We start from the raw sequence: 22,070 nt of genomic DNA, 5'->3' as shown, positions 1-22,070 counted from the left end.
GGTCACATGGCTAGTATCTAAGAAAGATAAATGTCCATGACTCTAGGCCTGACTTTTTCTATTAATTGTGTTACTTAGCTGCTTAGCAACACCACATTTCAAAATATTTTTCCATACAATAATAATTGAAACAATCTGTTACTGGCTAAGAAATAGAATGGCAATTTAGTACAATGGATTAGGTACCCAAAACAGCAGTAAATTACCATAGTAATCTAGTGTTTGATAAATCCAAAGATCTGAGCTTTTAGAGCCAGAATTCCCCATTTGAAAAAAATTGATGAGAAACTTAAAAGCAGTTTGTGAAAATTAGGCATAGAGTAAAATTTCTTTTTTTTAATTTTTATTTATTTGCTGAGGCAATTGGGGTTAAGTGACTTGCCCAGGGTCACACAGCTAAGAAGAGTTAAGTGTCTGAGGTCAGATTTGAACTCGGGTCCTGTTGACTTCAGGGCTGGTGCTCTATCTACTGCACCACCTAGCTGTCCCCATAGAGTAAAATTTCAAAGAGGTCAAAATGCATACATAATTTGTACAAAATAGCTTATATCATAACTGAGTTAGGAGAGCATGAGAAATTTTACTTGTCAGATCTATAAATAAGAAAAGAGTTTATGATCAAACAAGAGATAGGTAGGTTCACAGGAAGTAAAATGGATAACTTTGATGACATAGAATTTAAAAAATGTTTTGCGCAAACAAGCTTCTAGAATGCAGGAAATTGAGAAATATATATATATATTTTTACAGATAATACAGATATATATATAATAATATAATAATAATAATCTATAAATACAGACATTTACAGATACAGTTTCTCTGATAAAAGCTTCATTTATCAAATAAATAGAACATTGAATCAAATATATAAGAAAGAAGAGCCATTTCCCAATTGATAAATGGTCAAATATAAACAGACATGTTATTGTTCTTTGTCCTCAACAGGCCATGAACAAATAGTTTGTAGAAACATTTGAAGTGGAAATGTCCCTAAATTTGCACATTTCAGATTTCATTTTAGTTATGACAATTTGCTTTGTTTTATATCATATATATTATCACATATAGTATATATCATATATGACATATTATATATTACATTATATCATAGAGTATAGCACTTTCATGCAGACCTGCCATGCTGGGTAGTCCTGACAAATATCTCCTATATCTCATAACTGATCCTGAAGTTTTTTTTAAGAGAGACCTTGAGAGTGTTATTATGTCATTTCTTCTGACCTCCATGTGAACATTTGCCTTGTATGATTTCTACATAATATAGTCTTTCAGACAAATGTATTTTTGCTATTCAAACAGTGTGCCCAGTTCATCAGAGTTGGACTCTCTGTAGGAGAGAATTCTTGGCAGTCAGTTTGAAAAAGGACCTCAGTTTCTGGTACTAGCTGACCATCAGAATGTACCAAAGACAATTCCAATGGAAGCAATTCAGTTTCCTGGAATGGAGCTGGTATACTGTCCAGATTTTACAGTCAATATAGAATACATACAGTCATACAACATCCAGAAAACAATGAAGTCAGAAACAACAACTCTGTAGACCTTCAATTTGGTAGGCAGTCTAATACCTCTTCTCCCCCATGCTTTCCTTCAGAGCCTCCCAAACACTAAACCAGTTCTGACAATTGGTGTATCACCCTTATCATTTATGTGTACATCCTTGGAAAGTATGTTGCCAAGATCAATGTAATTACCCCAAAGCATTCAAAATTTCTCCATTTGCTATGACTGATGGTTCCACCTGTAGATTGTTTGGGCTAGCTGGTAGAGAACCTCTCTTTTCCTTGCATTAATTGTTTGGCCAAAATTATCACAAACAGCAGAAAATGAGCCATACTTTGTTGTAATTTTGTCTCAGAGGCTGCACTGAGCATGCAATCATCTTTGAACAGAAAGTTGAGCGTCAACTTTCCGTTCAGTTTAATTTTTGCATGTACCTTTTTCAAGTTAAATAATTTATAATTAATATTATTTTTATATTATATTATATTATTTATTATTATACATTATGATATAATATTATATTGAATATAATAATTAAAATAATAATATATAATTAATAATAATAAATAATCAGTGTGTTATTATTGTGCCATTTTTGTCCTTCTTGAAGGCATCTGACAATACTGCAGAAAACACCATGCTAAAAATTAGCATGTGAACAAGTATACACCCATATACCCTTATTTCATTTCAGTAGTGACTGGGAAAGCATGAGAGTTTTGTCCACTTTCCAGAACCTGGACAATCATGCTGTCCTGAAAGTGACATATAATACTGGGAAATACTTCTCTGGGAAATGAAGTTTTGTAAAATTTTCCTCAAGCTCTCATTATTGACAGCGTCAAAGACCTTTATTAGACTGATGACCTGTGTTCTGCTCCTGGCATTTCTCCTGGAGTTGTTGACCAATAAACACCATATCAACCATTCCTTGACCATTTCTGAAGCCACACTGGCACTAAAGTAGATGACCATCTTCCAGATGAAGGATATGTCTATTAAGAAGGACTCTTGAAAGAATCTTGCCAGCAATGCCCAAGCCTTATGTTTGCCATAGGACAACCTATTTCTCTAGCATGGACAATGGAGCATCTGTGAACTTCTGTAACATAATCTCTTTTTGCCACATAACTGGGAAAATTTCTGTCTGCTTTTGTATGAGAAGTGGACTCTTCTGCTTTGTAAATCTCAACTGGAATTGTAATGCCGGAGAAACTGAGGCAGGAGAGAGATTAGAGAGTTTTTAATAGTTTATTAATTGGAGAGTATAATTGACTGGAGCGGACTCTCGTCCCAAATCATCCAGTGTCCAATGGGTATTTCTCAGGAGTTTAAATATTCTTTAGAGACAAAGAAGGTGGAAAAGGCGCGAGATGGGGTAGGCAATAAATTCCAAAAAGCTCAGAGACAGGATGTCTGAATACCCAGAAATAAAAATGTCAGTGAAGTATCTTGGAATATTTTAGAGGGATACTGTAAATTCTTGAGGACAGGGGTTTTGCTCTCTTGTTTATCTTGCTAGTAATATATAACCTTAGAGTAAACGGTTCCCAGTCTTAATGGACTAAAGTGGGTTTTTATGACTAAGGTTAGGGAGACTGAGATAAGGGAAACTTGTGCAGGGAAACCGAGTCAGGACAGTTAGAGAGAATCATGGCACAACAGAATATGATCTACACTAAGTATTTTACTATATGAGAGTAGCCTAATAGTATATAAAAGCTTTTCTTAGAAAGAAGTTCTTTTAGAGATGGATTGACTTCAACCTGAGGTAAATGGTTAATGGTTTCAGCACTGATTGATGATGGTCTATTGTGAACACTATAGAAATGTTTAGTCCACCTCTCCATTCTCTTGTCTTTACCACTAATCCATTAGTACTGAGTACTTGAGATGGACCATAGGTGTTTAACTTATAAACAGCCTTCAGGGCATCATAAAAGTGGAGGCTATTATTATCAGCATAAAACTGCTTTTCATCTGCTTTCTTGCTGAACCAAGAATCTTGCATCTCTCTAAGCTTTGTTTGCATTCTACTTTTGGTGGAATTAAACACTTAATTTTTAGAGAGAGATGAACTATCCTATTGATAAATACTGTGGAATTCTCATTTTTTATTTAGCAGCTTTTGACTTTTCCCATTATTTTCATCAAATCAATCTTAATGTTTCTAAGTGTTCTGGTCCAGATCAATAAATGCAGTGCTGTATACCAAATCTATGAAAGTTGCCCATTCCTTTTCTGCTCCACTGTTGCCAACAGTATATTGGCTCAGCTTTCCCTCCAAGTCAGCAAGGAAATGTTTCTGCTTAGAGAAGCACTCTAATGTGTTGATTTTGCTTTGGGGCAGCAACTTTTGTTGAAGGCAAATATTTAGCTTAGAGTGGATAAGGATATGATCAGTCCAGCACTCTGTGCTACTAGCCTTTGTCTCTCTTCTCCTAATTAAATGTCAGTGTTTATTGTGAAGCTGCATCTAAAACAATTTTTTGCGTGTGTTTAGGTAAATGGAAGACAGCATTGGTAATGAGGTCATAAGAAATACACGTATTGAGCAATAAATGACTGTTGCTATTTCCAACTCCATTCTTCCCAAGTACTCTCTGCCAAGTGTGATAGTCTGTGCCTACTGTGGTGTTAAAGTGACCCAGAATCATAAGTTGGTCCAGTTTGGGGGGACTTTTTTGGTGCATTTGTGATAATGTTCTCTAGGTCTTTATAATTTTTTTTTTTTTACCTTATCAAGGTTTATCATGGTGGGAGCATGTACCCCCCATGACATTGCCATAGCTCTTTCCTGCAAGAGATAATTAATTGCATTATTGTTGGTGGAGTTGTGGACGAATCCAACCATTTTGGAGAGTAGTTTGGAACTACGCTCAAAAAGTTATCAAACTGTGCATACCCTTTGATCCAGCAGTGTTACTACTGGGCTTATATCCCAAAGAGATTATAAAGAAGGGAAAGGGACCTGTATGTGCATGAATGTTTGTGGCAGCCTTCTTTGTAGTGGCTAGAAACTGGAAACTGAGTGGATGCCCATCAGTTGGAGAATGGCTGAATAAATTGTGGTATATGAATATTATGGAATATTATTGTTCTGTAAGAAATGACCAACAGGATGATTTCAGAAAGGCCTGGAGAGACTTACACGAACTGATGCTGAGTGAAATGAGCAGGACCAGGAGATCATTATATACTTCAACAACAATACTATATAATGACCAGTTCTGATGGACCTGGCCATCCTCAGCAAGGAGATCAACCAAATCATTTCCAATGGAGCAGTAATGAACTGAACTAGCTATGCCCAGAGAAAACTCTGGGTGATGACTAAAAATCATTACATTGAATTCCCAATCCCTATATTTATGCCCACCTGCATTTTTGATTTCCTTTACAAGCTAATTGTACAATATTTCAGAGTCTGATTCTTTTTATACAGCAAAATAAGGGGTAAATAAAAGATTATTAAATTAAAAAAAAAAAAGAGATAATTGCATTGTCATTAAACTGTTGTTCACATTTTTGGTGGGCACACAAGCTTTGTTTATTAGATTAATTTTTTTGTTGTTGTTGAGGCAATTGGGGTTAAGTTGACTTGCCCAGGGTACACAGCTAGGAAGTATTAAGTTTCTGAGATCAGATTTGAAATCAGGTCCTTCTAACGTCAGGTGTTACAATTTTGATTGTTAATTTAAACTTCAGGGTGCTTCTGCTCTGCTGCAGCTACTCCAGAAAAACATATCCAGCTCCAACTTTGGTAAATTTTCCAGACTTGTTTCACTCAGGGATACTAATTGAATGCTCTTGTTGTGAGAAAACTCAGCAGGTACCACATTTGAATAGGTATCATATATAAAGAGAAATATTTCTTCTTCAGAAGAAGAAATCAAAGCTATCAACAGTCACATAAAAATTTGCCATTATTGATTAGAGGAATGCAAATTAAAACAACTCTGAAGTATCACTTCACACCTATCATAATAGTTTTCTTGAGAGAAAAAAAAAATGACAAATGCTGGAGAAGATGTGAAAAAATAGGTACATGAATACACTGTTGTTGAAGTTGTGAACTGGTCCAATCCAATCATTTTGGAAAACAATTTGTAATTTTGTTTAAAAGATTACAAAACTGAATAGCCTTGACCTAGCAATACTACTACTAAGTATGTTGCTCAAAGAAAGCAAAAAGAAGGGAGAACATATAATATATATATTAATATATATACATCATATGTATGTATGTATAATATATTATATTTACATACACTTAGCATCTTTTTTGTGTGTGATAGCAAAGACTTGGAAATGGGGGTGGAGAATGCTATAAGAAAAGACAAGCAGGATGGTTTCAGAAAAAAAAAAATCTTTGGGAAGACAAATGAACACAGGTCAAGTGAAATAAGTAGAACTAGGAGAACAGCACATACAGTAACAGCAATATTAATAACATGACCAACTATTACCAACTTCCTTTTAATCAATATGATGATTCAAGACAAATCCAAAGACCCATGAGGAAAAATGTTATTCATCTCCAGGGCAAAATCTAATGTATTCTGTTTGAAGACTGAAGTATACTCATTCACTTTCTTTATGTTTCTTGCTTTTTTTCTTTTGGCAATTTGGCAAATATGGGAACATATTGATATATCTATATATGTATATATATTTATCTATCTATCTATCTAATTGCTCATATATAGCTTGCCATTTTAATGAGGAAGGCAAGAAAGGCGAGAGGAATTTGGAATTCAAATTAAAAAATGTTTTTTTTTTAAAGGATATTTAACATGTCCCTAAAACTCTGAGGAGCAATCTAGGCTTTGAAACTATACATTTTGCCAAAACAAATACTAAAATTGGGGAAAGATTTTTAGGGGGCATTCACCAACTAAATAAATCAAATTTTTGCATCCTACTTAAAGATATGTCAACATGTTAATCCCTGATATATTTATCAGATTATAAACATTTCAGCCGCTAAACTTTTATAGATATATAAGGTGAAGACTCATTTTTATTGCTCACTTAATGTAAAGAAGTTATGTTCCAGACATATCTTTTGAACCAAAGACATCTGAATTAAGTGAAACTTGAAGTCTGTTTAGATTGGGTGAAGATCAGGTCTTGAGAAGCTAGTTCAAATGAAGTTAAATTTCCAGAGTCTAGCATAAGAAAGGAGAGAGCTGAACTAGAAAAAACTTGGCAGCAAAGGACAATTAGCAAAAGAAGAAAAAACGAATTTAGGCTTAAGCTGTGCCGTAAGAGTAAGAGATTGATGGTGGTCACTGGCCAGTCAGATACACTGCAGCAGAAGACCTGAGTTGAGGACATCTGTTGTGGTCACTTTTGTAAGGATTAAGAAAAGATCCAAAAAAGTCTGCTCTTTTCCAAACTTCCCAAGGCCTAAAAATAAACATACAAATAAGTATACTTTGCTGATTTTTTTCTCAAATTTGTCAATATTAATGCATTTCAGCAAAAAATTTCAACATTAATGAAAATAAGGGCAGAAAGCCAAATTTCTGCCTAAATTTTATGGCTTTTCAGAACTTGGGATTTAGAGTGATTATAACAGCATTCTTAATTTTTTATTTAATATTAACTCCACAAAGAGGTAAAGCAAGAAATTCCATAAACTTCAGGGGTCATTTTATAAGCTCAAGATATAAAATAAAGCAATTATTATAATAGGAAATGTCCAATATAATACTGAATACTGTGGTGTGCTTAAAGTATCTCTATCTTTAGCACAGGAATCATTTAAAGAATGATATGTATGCAAATCATACATTATAAAATGTTACTTATTTGACCTTCCATAGAAAACCAAAATAGTTATTATGAAGTCTTGGAAAGGGAGTGCTAATTAGTGATTCTTTTGAATTTCTTTGGGATGATAGATCCAATGACTTCCAAGGAAGAATATGCTAGAACAGATAGAAATTTACTATGCTGGCAACTCTTTTTTTATCTTTCATGTATACATGAACACAATTATAGTTTTAGAAGAAAAAAAGCAGGACATTTTGCTAGAGGCAGAAACAACAGATGAGAGGAATATGTGAAATGGACAAATCTGCTCACCAGCCAAAAAAAAAAAAATCAACAGCAGTTTCCTAATGTTGAACAGAAAATATTCAATCTGTTCCAGATGGAGCTGTGTCACTATTGTTGCCTAAGTTAGATGCAGAGTAAGAAGACTGTACAAATCATTCAGACTTAGGAAAGTATTTGAGGTTAAAATTAAGATAGTCATAACAACAGAATTTCTCAGTGTTTTAAATGATGACTTGTGAAGAATTATTTCAATTTCTGAATACTATATTGTATCAAGAAGCCATCTGTTGGTTAGATATGGTCTTGAAATGGTACATTTTTTCATTATCTATGATGGGAGAAAAATCAGTCATTACAAGTTAGCATGGTTTGCTAACATGTTGGACTGCCCCTGGAATGAGAATTTTGTGATAAAGGTATTTGTTAGGCACTCAGATTATGATAGCTTTCTGATACAAGCATTGCCAATTTCCTCTTTGAGAATGCAAATTAATGTTAGATCTCATTTAATTCTTTAAGTAAGCTGAACAGACATTATTCTGAATAATGACAGGAATTTTCCATGGATGATAATAAAATATTAACTCCCATTTACATGACAATTAATGGCTTACAAAGTACTTTCTGATTGATACATTCTGATAAATTTAAATTCTAGTGTTCTGCAACTTCACTACTCTCCTTTCTCCCCCTCCTTGGTGGAAGTAGCATTAATTACTATGGGAAAAGAGAGGAAAGTAAGCTTGGAAAGCCTTTTTATAAGTTACAGAACAAATGGATCTAAAGAAAGTTATCATGGCATAGTATGAAATATTGCGAAGTAAGGAACTGAAAAATGAATTTTAGGGAACAGAAAATAATATTAATCTTAAATACCAGCATGTTTGGTTTTAATTCATTTAAAGGAAACATTCCTGGAGAAGTCTGATTTGTAAACTACTATCAGAATTAACTAGGGCCCTTTAAAACTAATGTTGTTTTAATTTTTCATATTTAAATGTATTGTTGCACATACAATGAACAGTACAAATACCACATATGAATTTTTAAATATTCTAAATAAAAATCTAATGATGCAATTCTATGATGAGAAAAAGAAAATTGGAGTCTTGTTTCTCTATAGTTTAAATTACTACTTTAAAAAGAAAAAAATAGTGATTCCCATCACTTTTTGGACTACTTCTAAATGTAGCTTACTGAGCACTTAAGTACTAGAGAAAACTAGTATTATAAAGAACATACTTTAATACTTTTTAAATCATCCTTACAAAATGTTCCTAGTTTTTTGGTTGATCTATTTATTGCTTAGAAAAGTAGTACATTGTAGTAAAGGAGAGCAAATCAGTGAAGATTTGGGATTGGGCATCACATCTGACAAACAGGCTGTGTGATGACTTTGGACAAAACATTTAATATTTTAATGCCCTCCTGGTAATTCTCAAGATATTTAAAGGCACAACAGTTGTTAATTAAAGGAATTTCTTTCACCAGAAACTCCCTAGAGAAACTAGGGATCAGTGAAATCAAAGGACTAACCAAACCCCAATGAAAATATGCTATCAAGTATTCTAAAAGATACTCCTAAGAATATACTTTAATAAAACAGATTCCATATTTACTTTGTTCTATTCAATAACAAAACAAAACCAAAAATATTAATGATGTTTAAAAAGCATATGTTTTTAAACATATACTGCTAAACAGATGTACATATTTCAGAATTATACATATTGATCCTTTTTGATCAATGGTTTTAAAATTATATGTTTTGATAATATAAATATATTGTCAGCAATGAATCTTTACCTAAAATTTTAAGAAAAAAATTCATTTTTAGAAAGGTGGAAAAAATTATGTGAGAATGTGTAATAGAATCTATATTTTGATTGCAGTGTACATTAAAAAAAAAAAAAAAAAAAAAAAAAAAACAACAACAACCTCAAGATTTAGTTGTTGACTACTTTCCCCCACTATAAATTTAGGAGTTTCTAGTAGACAAATTGAGTAATTCTATTTTTAGTCTCACAAAAGTGGGAGTGTGGAAATAAGCTAAGGGCTAAATAAACATTGATAATACTTGATTGGTTATTCTCCCTCTGCCACTGGTCTCTGTCTCAACTAGGCAAATAGAGAATGAAACGAACTGACTTCCATCCATTCCATCTGCCAATTTTTAGAGAAAGAAGTGATTTAGAAACAAGTTGAACATTCTAGGTTGATCAAAGTAATTAAAGTTTCACCAGCTAAACTAAAAAAATGAAAATTGGTAAAGCAAAGAAGAAAACTTTCTAGATCTCCTATCAAAGAATACAGAATAAAGAGATCTTCCCTAAAATATACAAACATATATTGTCAAAAACTGGAATCATCTCAATAAAACCAATGTGTTTGGTGATGTTCCCTTAAGCTCTTAAAATTGTCCCATGATGCTTTCCAATATGTCACATTTCTGCTTAAGAAAACAATGAGAAATAAAGCTATTTAGTTTGTAATGAGACATTCAATTAGGATTTTTGTTGACATAAGAAAGGTGCCATTGAAGAATATGCTAAGTATTTCTTATTTTTTATTCTTGTTTCTTCTAAATATTCCAAAACACATAGTAGAGGATAGAGACTTATTAGCTGAAACTCCATTCAGGATCAGGCTTGATATCTCTAGTCTAGAAAACAGATGAAACCAAAATGAATAGAAGCTAATACTTACCTGATTTCTTTATTGATTGCATCTAATTGTTCTTGAAGCATCATGGCTAGAGTCTGAGCATCAGAATGGCCGCTTGGGGACAGGAGGTCCATTGAGCTAAAAATAGTTTCTCTATCATCATCATCAATATCAGACATTTCAGTGTCACTTTCAAAATGATGGCTACTCAGCACTCCCATTTGCTGAGTTCTGTTCCACTCATGGTCCCCGAGTGATTTCACCTAAATAGCAAGTCATACAACTTACAGTAAGGCATCATCCAAAATACTGAATAGAGAAATAGGATTTTAAAAAATTATTTGGGGGAAAGAGAAAGAAAATGTTATTAGTCTAAGTAATTGAGAAAATGAAGGTCAATTCTTTGACATTTTAACCAGAAAATTATCAAAATATCCCATTTATTTAATGTAAATGAAACCCGAAAATTTTGTTTTTTTTTTCTTATGATTTCTAGTATATTTTAGAACTACGCCAAAATTGGATGAGAGACTGAAAACTTCAATACAAAAGGTACTGCTCCTACTGTGATTTTCTTAGCCTGACCCTGTTAATTTCCTTAAGCCCAAAGCATGCTTATTTGTCTGACGAAGGTAACTTAATTTCCTAGACTAGGTCTGTTGTGTGGATAAGACCGTTCAGCAACCAAATACAGACACCAGGACAGCACTTCTAATCCCAGATTTGCTGCTGTTCCTTAATCTTTTTACAAATGAATCCTTGTGCTTAAAAATGGAAATAGAAAAACTAAATTTGAGCCAGCTCATTAAAAAAAAAAAAACTCACAGGAGGAACTTCCATACCAATTTTAAAATCTTATCCTCTGGTGTCAAAACTGTGTGCTTCTGATTTCAGAGAGAACAGATGCTTACTTATACCATTTTCTTCCTGATTTCTTAGTTCTCCAATTAATGTGCAAAATCTTATGGAATAATTCCCCAATTGATAAATGGTCAAAGGATATGAACAGACAATTTTCAGATGATGAAATTGAAACTATTTCTACTCATATGAGTACTATTGATTAGAGAAATGCAAATTAAGACAACTCTGAGATACCACTACACACCTTTCAGATTGGCTAAGATGACAGGAAAAGACAGTGACAAATGTTGGAGGGGATATGGGAAAACTGGGACATTGATGCATTGCTAGTGGAGTTGAGAATGGATCCAACCATTCTGGAGAGCAATTTGGAACTATATTCAAAATATTGTCAAACTGTGCATACCCTTCAATCCAGTAATGTTCCTACTGGGCCTATATCCCAAAGAGATATTAAAGAAGGGAAAGGGATCTGTATGTGCCAAAATGTTTATGGCACCCCTTTTTGTAGTGGCTAGAAACTAGAAATTGAATGGATGCCCATCAACTGGAGAATGGTTGGGTAAATTGTGGTATATGAATATTATGGAATATTATTTTTCTGTAAGAAATGACCAGAAGGATGAATACAGAGAGGTTTGGAGAGACTTACATGAACTGATGCTAAGTGAAATGAGATCATTATACACTTCAACAACAATACTGTATGAGGATGTATTCTGATGGAAGTGGTTATCTTCAACAAAGAGAAGATCTAATTCAGTTCCAATTGATCAATAATGGACAGTGCAAGGGACAATGTTGTAAAAATTACCCATACATATGTTCTGTCAATAAAAAGCTATAAAAATCTTATGGAATATTGCTCCCCATGTACTGGAAAAGTTTACAATGTATGAGCTGTAATATTGAATGGAATAATTATAGTAACTGTATAATCTAACCCAGGAATTCTGGGCAAATTCATGATAGTTAATGACCTCACATTTTCCTCTAAAATATTATATACATACATATATATATATATATATATATATATATATATATATACATATTTAATGACACTCTTTCATTATAAAATAGTGGGAATAAAGCTGGACTCTAGACCTGTGATTTCATGAGTATCGAGTATTCCAAGGGAGGAAGACTCATTTACCCAAGCAGGTTAGATCTTCTGCAACTTATAGTTTTGGGGAGTTGCTTGGAGCAATGGGATCAACTCAAAAGGAAAAAAGTGTCATTCATCCATGCATAAGGGGCTGCACATTGATTTAGTTTTAAAATATAATATTTTTTTCTTTTATTTCTATTTTAATCTGGCTTGGACAGCACTTGAGAGTTTTTTGGACCATATGTTTGTTATCTCTGGCCCATAATATGAGAAAACCTATCCAAGATTTCTCAGTCAGTTAGCATTAGAGTAGGACATGAACTCAGGTCTTCAGGAGACTTTGAGTCTACCTTTCTATCCAAGAACTAAGCTTCCTTCTAACAAATATAAGAAGTCATAAATGAATTGGACCTTCAAAGCCACTGAGCTCAAATTAAGTATTTTATACCTGAGCAAGTTGACAAAAAAGGTGTGCAATGATTTACCAGCTAATAACTGACATATACTCAATACTTTGGAATGTAGTATGATGTAGTAGATAGGTTACTTGACTTGGAATCCAGAAAACCTGGACTTCAATCCTACTTAAGCACTTATTAGTTGTATGGTTCTAGGTAAATGACTTGAACTGTGTTGCCTCATTTTCCTCATCTGTCAAATAAGGAGAATGGGTTTGACAAACTCTAATATCTAAATCTGGATCTACAGTCCTCTGATTGGAGTAATAGTTTGTTCCAACTCCAAATCTGCAATACCATCTTTTTGTATCACATATGACTCTAATGATATAATTTCCATTGGAATTTAATGTTTTCAATAATAAGACTAGTAATGAAATAGAGTATAGTGATTATAATCAAAGAGCTCAAAAGTATAAAGACAAACCTTTGGTTCATCTCTTCGGACTCCCATACGGCCTCTTCTGGGTCTTCTTATGACCTTAGTTGACCTGTAGTCAGACTGGCTGTCCACAAGTGAACCTACAGAATACCGAAGTTCTGTTGAGGTATCCAAATGTGTCCTAGGGAAGAAAAAAATCCACAGTTACCCATAAAGTGAATTCAAATGTTATATAAAATTTAAATAGTGAATCACTGAATAATCATTCAGTCAATAGTGTATCTGTTTCCACAGAAATAAATCAGGTATTTGTACAAACAAAATCAAGTCCTTAATTGTTATTGCTGTTGTTGAGTTGTTTTCAGTAGTGTATTTTCACTCTTTGTGACCCTATCTGAGGTTTTTTCAGGAAAATACTGGAGAGGTTTGCCATTTCCTTCTCTAGCTCATTTTACAGATGACAAAACTGAGGCAGACAGAGTTAAATGACTTTCCCAGGTTCACACAGCTAAGAAATATCTGAGGCTAGATTTAAATTAGGAAAAGTCTTCCTTAGTCCAAACTTGGCAATCTCTATATTGTGCCACTTAGCTTCCCCAACCTATTTAATAAATTACTAATGCAATGTACTAAACAGTTCTATCTGTCCAATACAAAGGACATTACTTGAAGAGAATTAGACCCAGAAGTGAGGCTTAAGATTGATTCTGATTGGGGAATGGAATCAAGATGGCAGAGACGACACACATTTCTCTCTGACCTTCTTTACAACCCTCACAATAATTACAAAATCCAGTCTCTGAATTAGCTCTGGAACTACACAAACCCACAAATATTGGGAGTGCAACAAATTATCAGCAGAAGATAATTTCAAAGATCACCAAAAAAGGTCTGTTTCAATTGGAAATAGGAGGGAGGCAGCCAGGGCAACTAGTACAAATGCCAGAACAGACAGCTCAGAGTCCCACAGTTTCAGGGTGGCTGAACAGACTCTATCTACAAACACCAGACAGACAGCACAGAGTCCTGAGGCATTGCTGATGACTCCATGTGAAATGGCCAGCACCAGGAGTGAATCAATATTGACCCAGCGCAGCTGCAGTTACTTGGAAAACCTCTCCAGTCCTAACGACAGACCTTAACTTAACTTAAAAAAATGGGTAAAAAAGAAAAGAGGAGTCTAACAATTGACAGCTTTTATGGCAAAAGAGAAGAACAAATGTCAAACCCTGAGGAGACTAAAGGCAGACTGTCTCCAGATGAAGCTCCAAAAGGTGAAATAATCTGATCCCCATCACACAAAGCTCTCCTAGAAGAACTTTTAAAAGGATCTTAAAAGAGAGCTAGAGAAAAAATGGGGAAAGGAAATGAAAGCCTTGCAAGAGAGTTTGGAAAAGGCAACACAAAATAGACATAGTGAAATAGAAAAAGCATATGACTCATTAAAAGATAGATTTGATAAACTGGAAAAAGAAAGCAACTCCCAGAAAAACAGAATTTGTGAAACAGAAAAATAAAATAACTTCTTAAAAAACAAAATTTGTGAAATGGAAAAAGAAAATAACTCCTTAAAAAACAGAATTTGTGAAATGGAAAAAAAATTCCATGGAACAAAACGATTTATTCAAAAATTCAATTGGGCAAATACAAAAAGAAGTTTAAAAAGTAAATGTACAAATGGAAATGAATGATTCAATAATGCAACAAGAATCAGTCAAGCAAAACCAACAAAATGAAAAAATAAGAAAAAAAAGTAAAATACTTAATGAGGAAAACAACTAACCTGGAAAATAGATCTAGGAGAGACAATCTAAGGATTATTGGACTCCTTGAAATATATGATGAAAAAAAGAGCCTAGACACTATTTTTTTCAGGAAATCATCAAAGAGAACTGCCCAGATGTTATAGAAACAGAAGGTAAAATAGCCATTGAAAGAATTCAGCAATCACCTATTGAAAGAGATCCCAAAATAAAGACTCCAAGAAATATTGTGACTAAATTCCAGACAAGCAGCCAGAAAAAGACAATTCAAATACTAAGGAGCCACAATAAGGATCACTCTGGATCTAGCAGCTTCCACATTAAAGGATCAAAGGGCCTGGAATCTGATATTCAGAAAGACAAAAGAACTTGGAATGCAGCTAAGAATAAACTGCCAAGCTAAGCTGAGCATTTTCTTCCAGGGAAGAAGATGGACATTCAATGATATAGATGAATTCCATTTATTTCTGACAAAAAACAAAAAAAACAAAAAAAAACAAAGCTAAACAAAAAGTTTGACCTTCAAATATAGGACTCAAGAGAAGCATGAAAAGGTAAAAAGCACTCTTGAGAACTATATTTCTGTTATGGGTATACATAAAGAGTGCATGTATGTATATATATATATATATATATATATATATATATATACACACACTCACACGCACACACACACACACACACACACACACACACACACATATATATATATATATATATATATATATATATATATATATTACTGTTATAATATAAAAAAGGATCTAGAGGTGGAAAGGAAATTGTATCAGAAAAAGGGAAAAGTGGAGGTATTACATCTCACAAAAAGGCAAAGGAAACCTATTATATTTGAAGGAAAAAAGGGAAAGGGATGTCCATAGTGTGAATCTTACTTTCATAAGAATTGGCTCAAAAAGAAAATGTTACACATATTTGATTTACAAAGAAACTTCTCCCACTCCCACATTGAAAAGTGGGAAAGGAAAAGCAAAAAGGGAAAGGGTAGGATGAATAGAAGGGAATACAGAAATTGAAAGGGAAAGGTTTAAGAAAAGGGGAGGGATTATAAGGGGGAAAGAGGAATACTAAAGAGTTAAGGCTGCACGATGTAAGTGGTGCTCATAAGTTTAATACTAGGGAGGGGGGGAAGGGGAAAAGGAAAGAGAAAAGCATAATGTGAGGGTAACAAGATGGCAGGAAATATAGAATTAGTAATTTTAACCATAAATGTGAATGGGGTAAACTACATAAAGCAGAGGTGGATAGCAGACTGTATTAAAACCCAGAATCCTACAATATGTTGTTTACAGGAAACCCACTTGAAGCAGGATGAAGGTAAAAGGCTGGAGCAGAATCTATTATGCTTCAGGTGAAGTCAAAAAAGCAGGGATAGCCATCTTGATCTCAGATCAAGCGAAAGCAAAAATTGATCTAATTAAAAGAGATAAGGAAGGGCACTATATCTTGCTAAAGGGTAGCATAAATAATGAAACAATGTCAATACTAAACATGTATGCACCAAGTGGGTATAGCATCTAAATTCTTAAATGAGAAGTTAAGAGAGCTGCAAGAAGAAATAGACAACAAAACTGTAATAGTGTGAGATCTCAACCTTGCACTCTCAGAACTAGATAAATCAAACCACAAAATAAATAAAAAAGAAATTAAAGAGGTAAACAGAACATTAGAAAAGTGAGGCATGATAGATCTTTGGAGAAAACTAAATGGAGACAGAAAGGAGTACACTTTCTTTTTGGCAGTTCATGGAACCTATACAAAAATTAACTACATATTAGAACATAAAGACCACAATTTCAAATGCAGAAAGGCAGAAATATAAATGCATCCTTTTCAGATCATGATGCAATAAAAATTACATTCAATAAAAGCCAGGGGAAAACAGACTAAAAAGTAATTGGAAACTAAATAATCTCATCCTAAAGAATGAATGGGTGAAATAGCAAATCATAGACACAATCAATAATTTCACTTATGGATATATTCTGCACTCATCAGAGTCCTAATTAACAGGAACACAACTGAAGAAATCCTGACACTCTATTGCTATGTATAAATATTTCTATATAGCTATAGATATATAAAGAATGTCTGGTATATAAAGAAAAAATGACTAAACTCAATGTTTTTTTTACCCCTATGAATGACTTATGTTAACATTTCAATTCAAAATTATTTGTCTTACTTTGTAAATAAGCACATGATTTATTTTTATAAATGACCTTATTTATTATTCATATTTTTGATGAGTAGTTGTAGCAATGTTGTTATTGCTGAATAAGTCTGACTCTTCATGACCTCCTTCAAGGAGGTCTTCTTGACGGTTTGAAGGTTTTCTTAACAAAGATATTGAAGTGATTTGCTATTTCTTTCTCCAACTCATTTTACAGATGAAGAAACTACAGCAAAGAGGGTTAAGTGACTTGCCCAGAGTCACACAGCTAGGAAGCGAATAAAGCTGGTGAGCTCAGATTTTTCTGATTTCAGACCTGGTGTTCCATCTACTGAACTACATAGCTGCCCCATTATAACAATGGTAGTCTAGACTAAAAATCATTCTTGACGAATTCTATTTTATTTGTTTCCATTATTATTACTTCAATAATTTGGGTTTATTCAAATAGTTCAGAAGTTGGGATGGAGGATGAAATTTGACAAGAATGTGATAAAAATAAATAAAGACATTCATTAGTGAAACAAAGACAATGATATTTTTGTAACAACAGTACAACATGAACAATAATGACAACTGTCACTTCAAAGTCACATTTGCTTTTTCCTTTATATTTTATATTGTAGTAAAGGGAAGAGAGTTCCAATACATATTAGATATCTTTAAAAAAAATAATTTGTACCACTAATATCCTTTTCTTTATTGTCATTGAGGGAATAGTGTAGCATATGAGATTCTAGGTTTGGAGTCAGGAGGGTTCAAATCTGGCCTCTGCCAATTACAAACTGATTATCTCTGGGCAAATAACTTACCCTTGCCAAGTCTTAGTTTGGCGTCTCAATTTTTGTACAATGAGGGAAAAGGAAAATTCTAAGTCTAAGATTCCATGATCCCAAATAATAATTTTCTTTAACATTTTTATTTGGAAAAAGGTACATAGTCAACTCAAATTTTAAAAAGTCCACAAACAATAATTTTCTTCCTCCTTCATCTTCTTTTTTTAGGGTTTTCAAAATGCTATTTTCTGGATGGTTCTCTTCTCTGTTTTCATATTCCTTTTCTGGTTCCTTTAATTTAATTTGATTCTAAATGAGAGATTTCTTCCTATAAATTCAATAACAGGAAATAAAGTAAATTTGCACTTAAACAGAGGGAGGGTTTTTATACTTCAGGAAAGGAAGAATGTAAATAATCTCATGACTAAAGACAAGAAAGAATATCATTTCATTGGCTCTTTGCTTGACACTTATCATGAAAGGAAAAGGAAAGTTGCACAGTGAGAATGAACAGGGTATAATATATAACCAATGAGAAACTATAAAGAAAAACAAATAAAATAAGTCATCAGAGAATTTTATCATGGGAACTGAATATGAGCTGATCACATGAGGTAAATGAAGGGAGAGAACTAGACAGCCAGAACATTCCCTTGTTATCTTCACAATAGCAAAGGAGAGCACATGGAGTCCTAAGCACAGTATTTCCTAGGTAAACTTATGGAAAGATCCGTTTAAGAGTCCTATGATATTACACATGCATGGATAGAGTTCAATCTTCATTATACAGAGAACTTGCAAAGTGAGCTCACAAATTCTTTTGAATAGTGATCCTTTGAGTCTGCTAAAAGTCATAAAAAGCAACTTTTTATCACAATCTAATGAACCCTATAGACTTGCAGAAAAATGTTTTAAATGCATAAAATATTTACTAAGGATGGCAAAAGAAGTCAACTATAATGAAAATACAGTTATTTTTAAAAAGGGCAAGTCAAGGACACTAAGTTAATAAGCCCTGCAATTGAGTCAATATAACAAGATCAGGATTCTACATATAATAATTCTCATCAAAGAGGTTCAAAGTGCTAGGAGTGTTTGCAGAAGAGATGAAGGAAGATTTTACCAAATAGCTGACCTTAAGAGCGCTCACTCAATGTGAAACTATATCAGTTTTCCCAACAGCAAACTTCTGAGTTAACGCAAATCCTAACATAAGTCACTGATAAAATTATGCTTTTATTTTAGCCAACAATATGTAACTTTAGAAAGATATAAAATAACAACAATGCATGCTATGATAAATAAAAAATAGTAATATGCAAGTATAGAATTATGATATTTCTAAAGAAGTAGAGGAATGCACAGTCGAGTGCCAAAAATTCCATTTAGTTAAAGGTATTCTTGGCTTTTCGACCATGATAGATTTAACCTCAATCTAGACATTTTAATTGTTTCATTCAAGAAGCTATTTGTTTTGATATATAGATTAGCAAATCATCTTTAAAAGTTACTGGACAAAATACCATCAGAAAAAGGTATGTGTTATTTTATCTAGGGAAGTAATTCTTATGTTTTCTAAACCAATGTATTTTAAAAAGTGAAAGTTTTGTGTTCTATATTGAGTGTGGCAGGTATAAATGGGATTAAAACGTGGTAGAATAACTATTCATCAACAAAATATTTTGGTGTTCAAGGTTTGGGGAGGCAGCAGCAAGCCTTAAAAATTCATAATGTTCATTTATAATGAATTAGAACAGCTTGAAATTAGAAATTACCTTGATATTGTAGGTTCAATCAAAGAGCCTGTCCTTATTTTCAATTGGTCTAGTTCTGACCGTAGCTTTTCAATTTCTTCTGCTAATCTTTCCTAAAGATCAAAGAAACATTACTCAGACATTATGCATATTCTATAATAACAATTGCAAATTAATAACTCAAATTCCTGCTTCACTAGTCTTGAAAATAAACATTTGACAAGCATAGTGTAAGGCATGCCAGTTCAATAATGAGAATTTTTATAATCAGGAAGACACAGAGACAAAAAGTGTTACAACTTCCAGCTGCCCACTCCTCCAGCTAAAAAAAAATGAGCTCTTCTTTCCTCAAATTTCTCATGTCTTCTCTTTTTTATCTGTTATTTTCTGAATTGCACAACTATCTCTAGTATCAGGCACAACTGAGGTTTTTTGCCTGGGTCTGTAAAGGTAAGGGGTTGTGTGTTTTCTAAGACATCTACTGAGCATATGCTCAAAATATTTGTTGGTACTGATACTACTGATTTACTCAATTTATTTCATAACAATAATATTTTAAAAAACATATGATTATTATATAGGGGGCATATGTAAAGCTTTCCATACTACCTTATCATGTAACGATTCTTCAAGATTCTTTCTGAAACTTTCAGATTCTTGAATTAAAACATTCTAGGGAAAAACAGATGTGACATCAATTGAACAACATAAAAACCATGTATATGTAAAGCAAATGTTTGTTTTCTTCATAAATACAGATTCCTTAAAACAACTATCTTTACATTTGGGAAATGTAAAATTGAAACCTTGGTGGTTTAGCTTCTAAAATTCAGAGAGAGAACAGAATACAAACATTTTTAAAAACATGTTAATCACTTTCTGCTATTTCATTCAGATGACATGTTTGATGGGAAATAAATATGACTCCTTTATATCTTAAGAGGAATTTTTAAAAAAAGAAGCAAGCATTTGTGTTTACTCACTTTAAATTTCCTATAAACATATGAATTTCTATTGAATATGTTTGATACCTTAAGAAATTATCAGATAATTACATAATGTAAATTGTCAAATTTCTATTAAAATGAAACATTATATTATAAAAATATTAGACAGAAATGATAATATGATATAGAGATAAAGGCAAAAGGAGAGATGGAGAAATGAGAAAGAGAAAGAGAATGAGACAGAGACTAGACTCATGATTTCTTTAACATGGTGAACTTTCTTTATCAACCTTTCTTTATCAATCAAGGATGGCACTTTCTCTTATTGAATTTCCTGGGGTGCTAACACATTATGTGACTTGCGTAGGGTCACAAATGTAGCATGTCACTTGGGAGGAACTGAAACCAAGTTTTACTGGCTTCTAGGCTTGCTTTTTAGTAACTATAGGAACAAAAACATTTTACATTTGCAGAAGAAGATCCTTATAAAAAGATGAGCTCTTCATTCAAGTAGCACTTTCACAATGGCAGAAATAAGTTGCGCTCTAGATTATCACATGCATCTTTAGAATAAGGAAGTGACTATGATTGAAAGCAAAAATTATGCCTTTTCTAAACCACTGATGCAGTTGGTGGCACTGATTAAAGTACTGCACCTAGTGTCAGAAAAGTGAGTTCAAATTCTATTTCAGACATTTCATGGTTATGTGACCTTGGACAAATATTTAACTCCTCAGTGCCTCAGTTTCCTCATCTGTAATGAGGGAAAAAGTAGGGAAAAATATAAGAAGTAGAATTTAAAGTCTGGAATTTTCTGACTCTGGAAAGTCACCATTGAATCACCTCCAGTAAGATGATGATACTTTTTTTTTTTTTAATGGCTAATTGATATTTTTAGTCAAACATTTGGTTTTAATTGGTCTATTTGGCTATTGCAGGGAGAAGGGTGCCCAAGTTTAAGTTTTAATAAGTGGTTAGAGAGAATTGTCAAGATGCTTTTTCATCCTGGGCTTATCTATACTTGTGCATGTGTGTGTGTGTGCACCTATATCTTCCCTTTTTTCTTCCCTTCCTTCCCTCCCTTTCCATTGCCTCCCCCTGCTGTGTTCTGGGTTTAGTTACTTGTTCCCTGAGAGGGAATCTCCTACATATTAACCATGCTTGTAATTACAGATATTAGATCATTAGGAAGTAACACATCTAGTCAAAAGCTGAATGATATACTGTGAAATAACAAATGTGCTTTCTTTCTTTTTTTTTTTTGTTTAAATTCTTACTGTGTAACTATTTTTCTTGATGTTGTTTTTTCTTTTTTCTTTCTTTCTTTTTTTTTTTTTTTTTTTTTGCTGAGGCAATTGGGGTTAAATGACTTGCCCAGGATCACACAGCTAGGAAGCATAACTTTATTTTTTTTTAATAGTATTTTTTCCAAATTCTTGCAAAGATAGTTTTCCACATTCACTTTTACAAAACTTTGTGTTCTAAATTTTTTCCCTCTTTTCCCCTATCCTCCCCTCTAGATGTGCTTTTTTTTTTTAACCTAAAAAGGACAGGTAGCTTCAGAAAGAAT

The 22,070-nt window shown here is 33.1% G+C and overlaps 1 protein-coding gene across 14 annotated transcripts in view; it reads right to left on the bottom strand.

Annotated features, from left to right (window-relative positions):
- The window catches only part of PPFIA2 (PTPRF interacting protein alpha 2), a 678,249-nt gene that overhangs the window by 82,262 nt on the left and 573,917 nt on the right, over positions 1 to 22,070 (bottom strand). For all 14 annotated transcript variants that reach the window (XM_031938557.1, XM_031938565.1, XM_031938559.1 and 11 more), the window contains 4 exons: positions 20,163 to 20,225; positions 19,575 to 19,666; positions 13,115 to 13,250; positions 10,297 to 10,517 (listed from right to left, as the gene is read on the bottom strand). In XM_031938557.1, the coding sequence (XP_031794417.1) occupies positions 10,297 to 10,517; positions 13,115 to 13,250; positions 19,575 to 19,666; positions 20,163 to 20,225 (512 nt within the window). The remainder of the gene's footprint in view (positions 1 to 10,296; positions 10,518 to 13,114; positions 13,251 to 19,574; positions 19,667 to 20,162; positions 20,226 to 22,070) is intronic.

Source organism: Sarcophilus harrisii, chromosome 5 (genome assembly GCF_902635505.1).
Source record: "Sarcophilus harrisii chromosome 5, mSarHar1.11, whole genome shotgun sequence".
Lineage (NCBI taxonomy): Eukaryota > Metazoa > Chordata > Mammalia > Dasyuromorphia > Dasyuridae > Sarcophilus > Sarcophilus harrisii.
The sequence above is the reverse complement of the archived record's forward strand: the minus strand, read 5'-3'. Positions and strand labels throughout refer to the sequence as shown.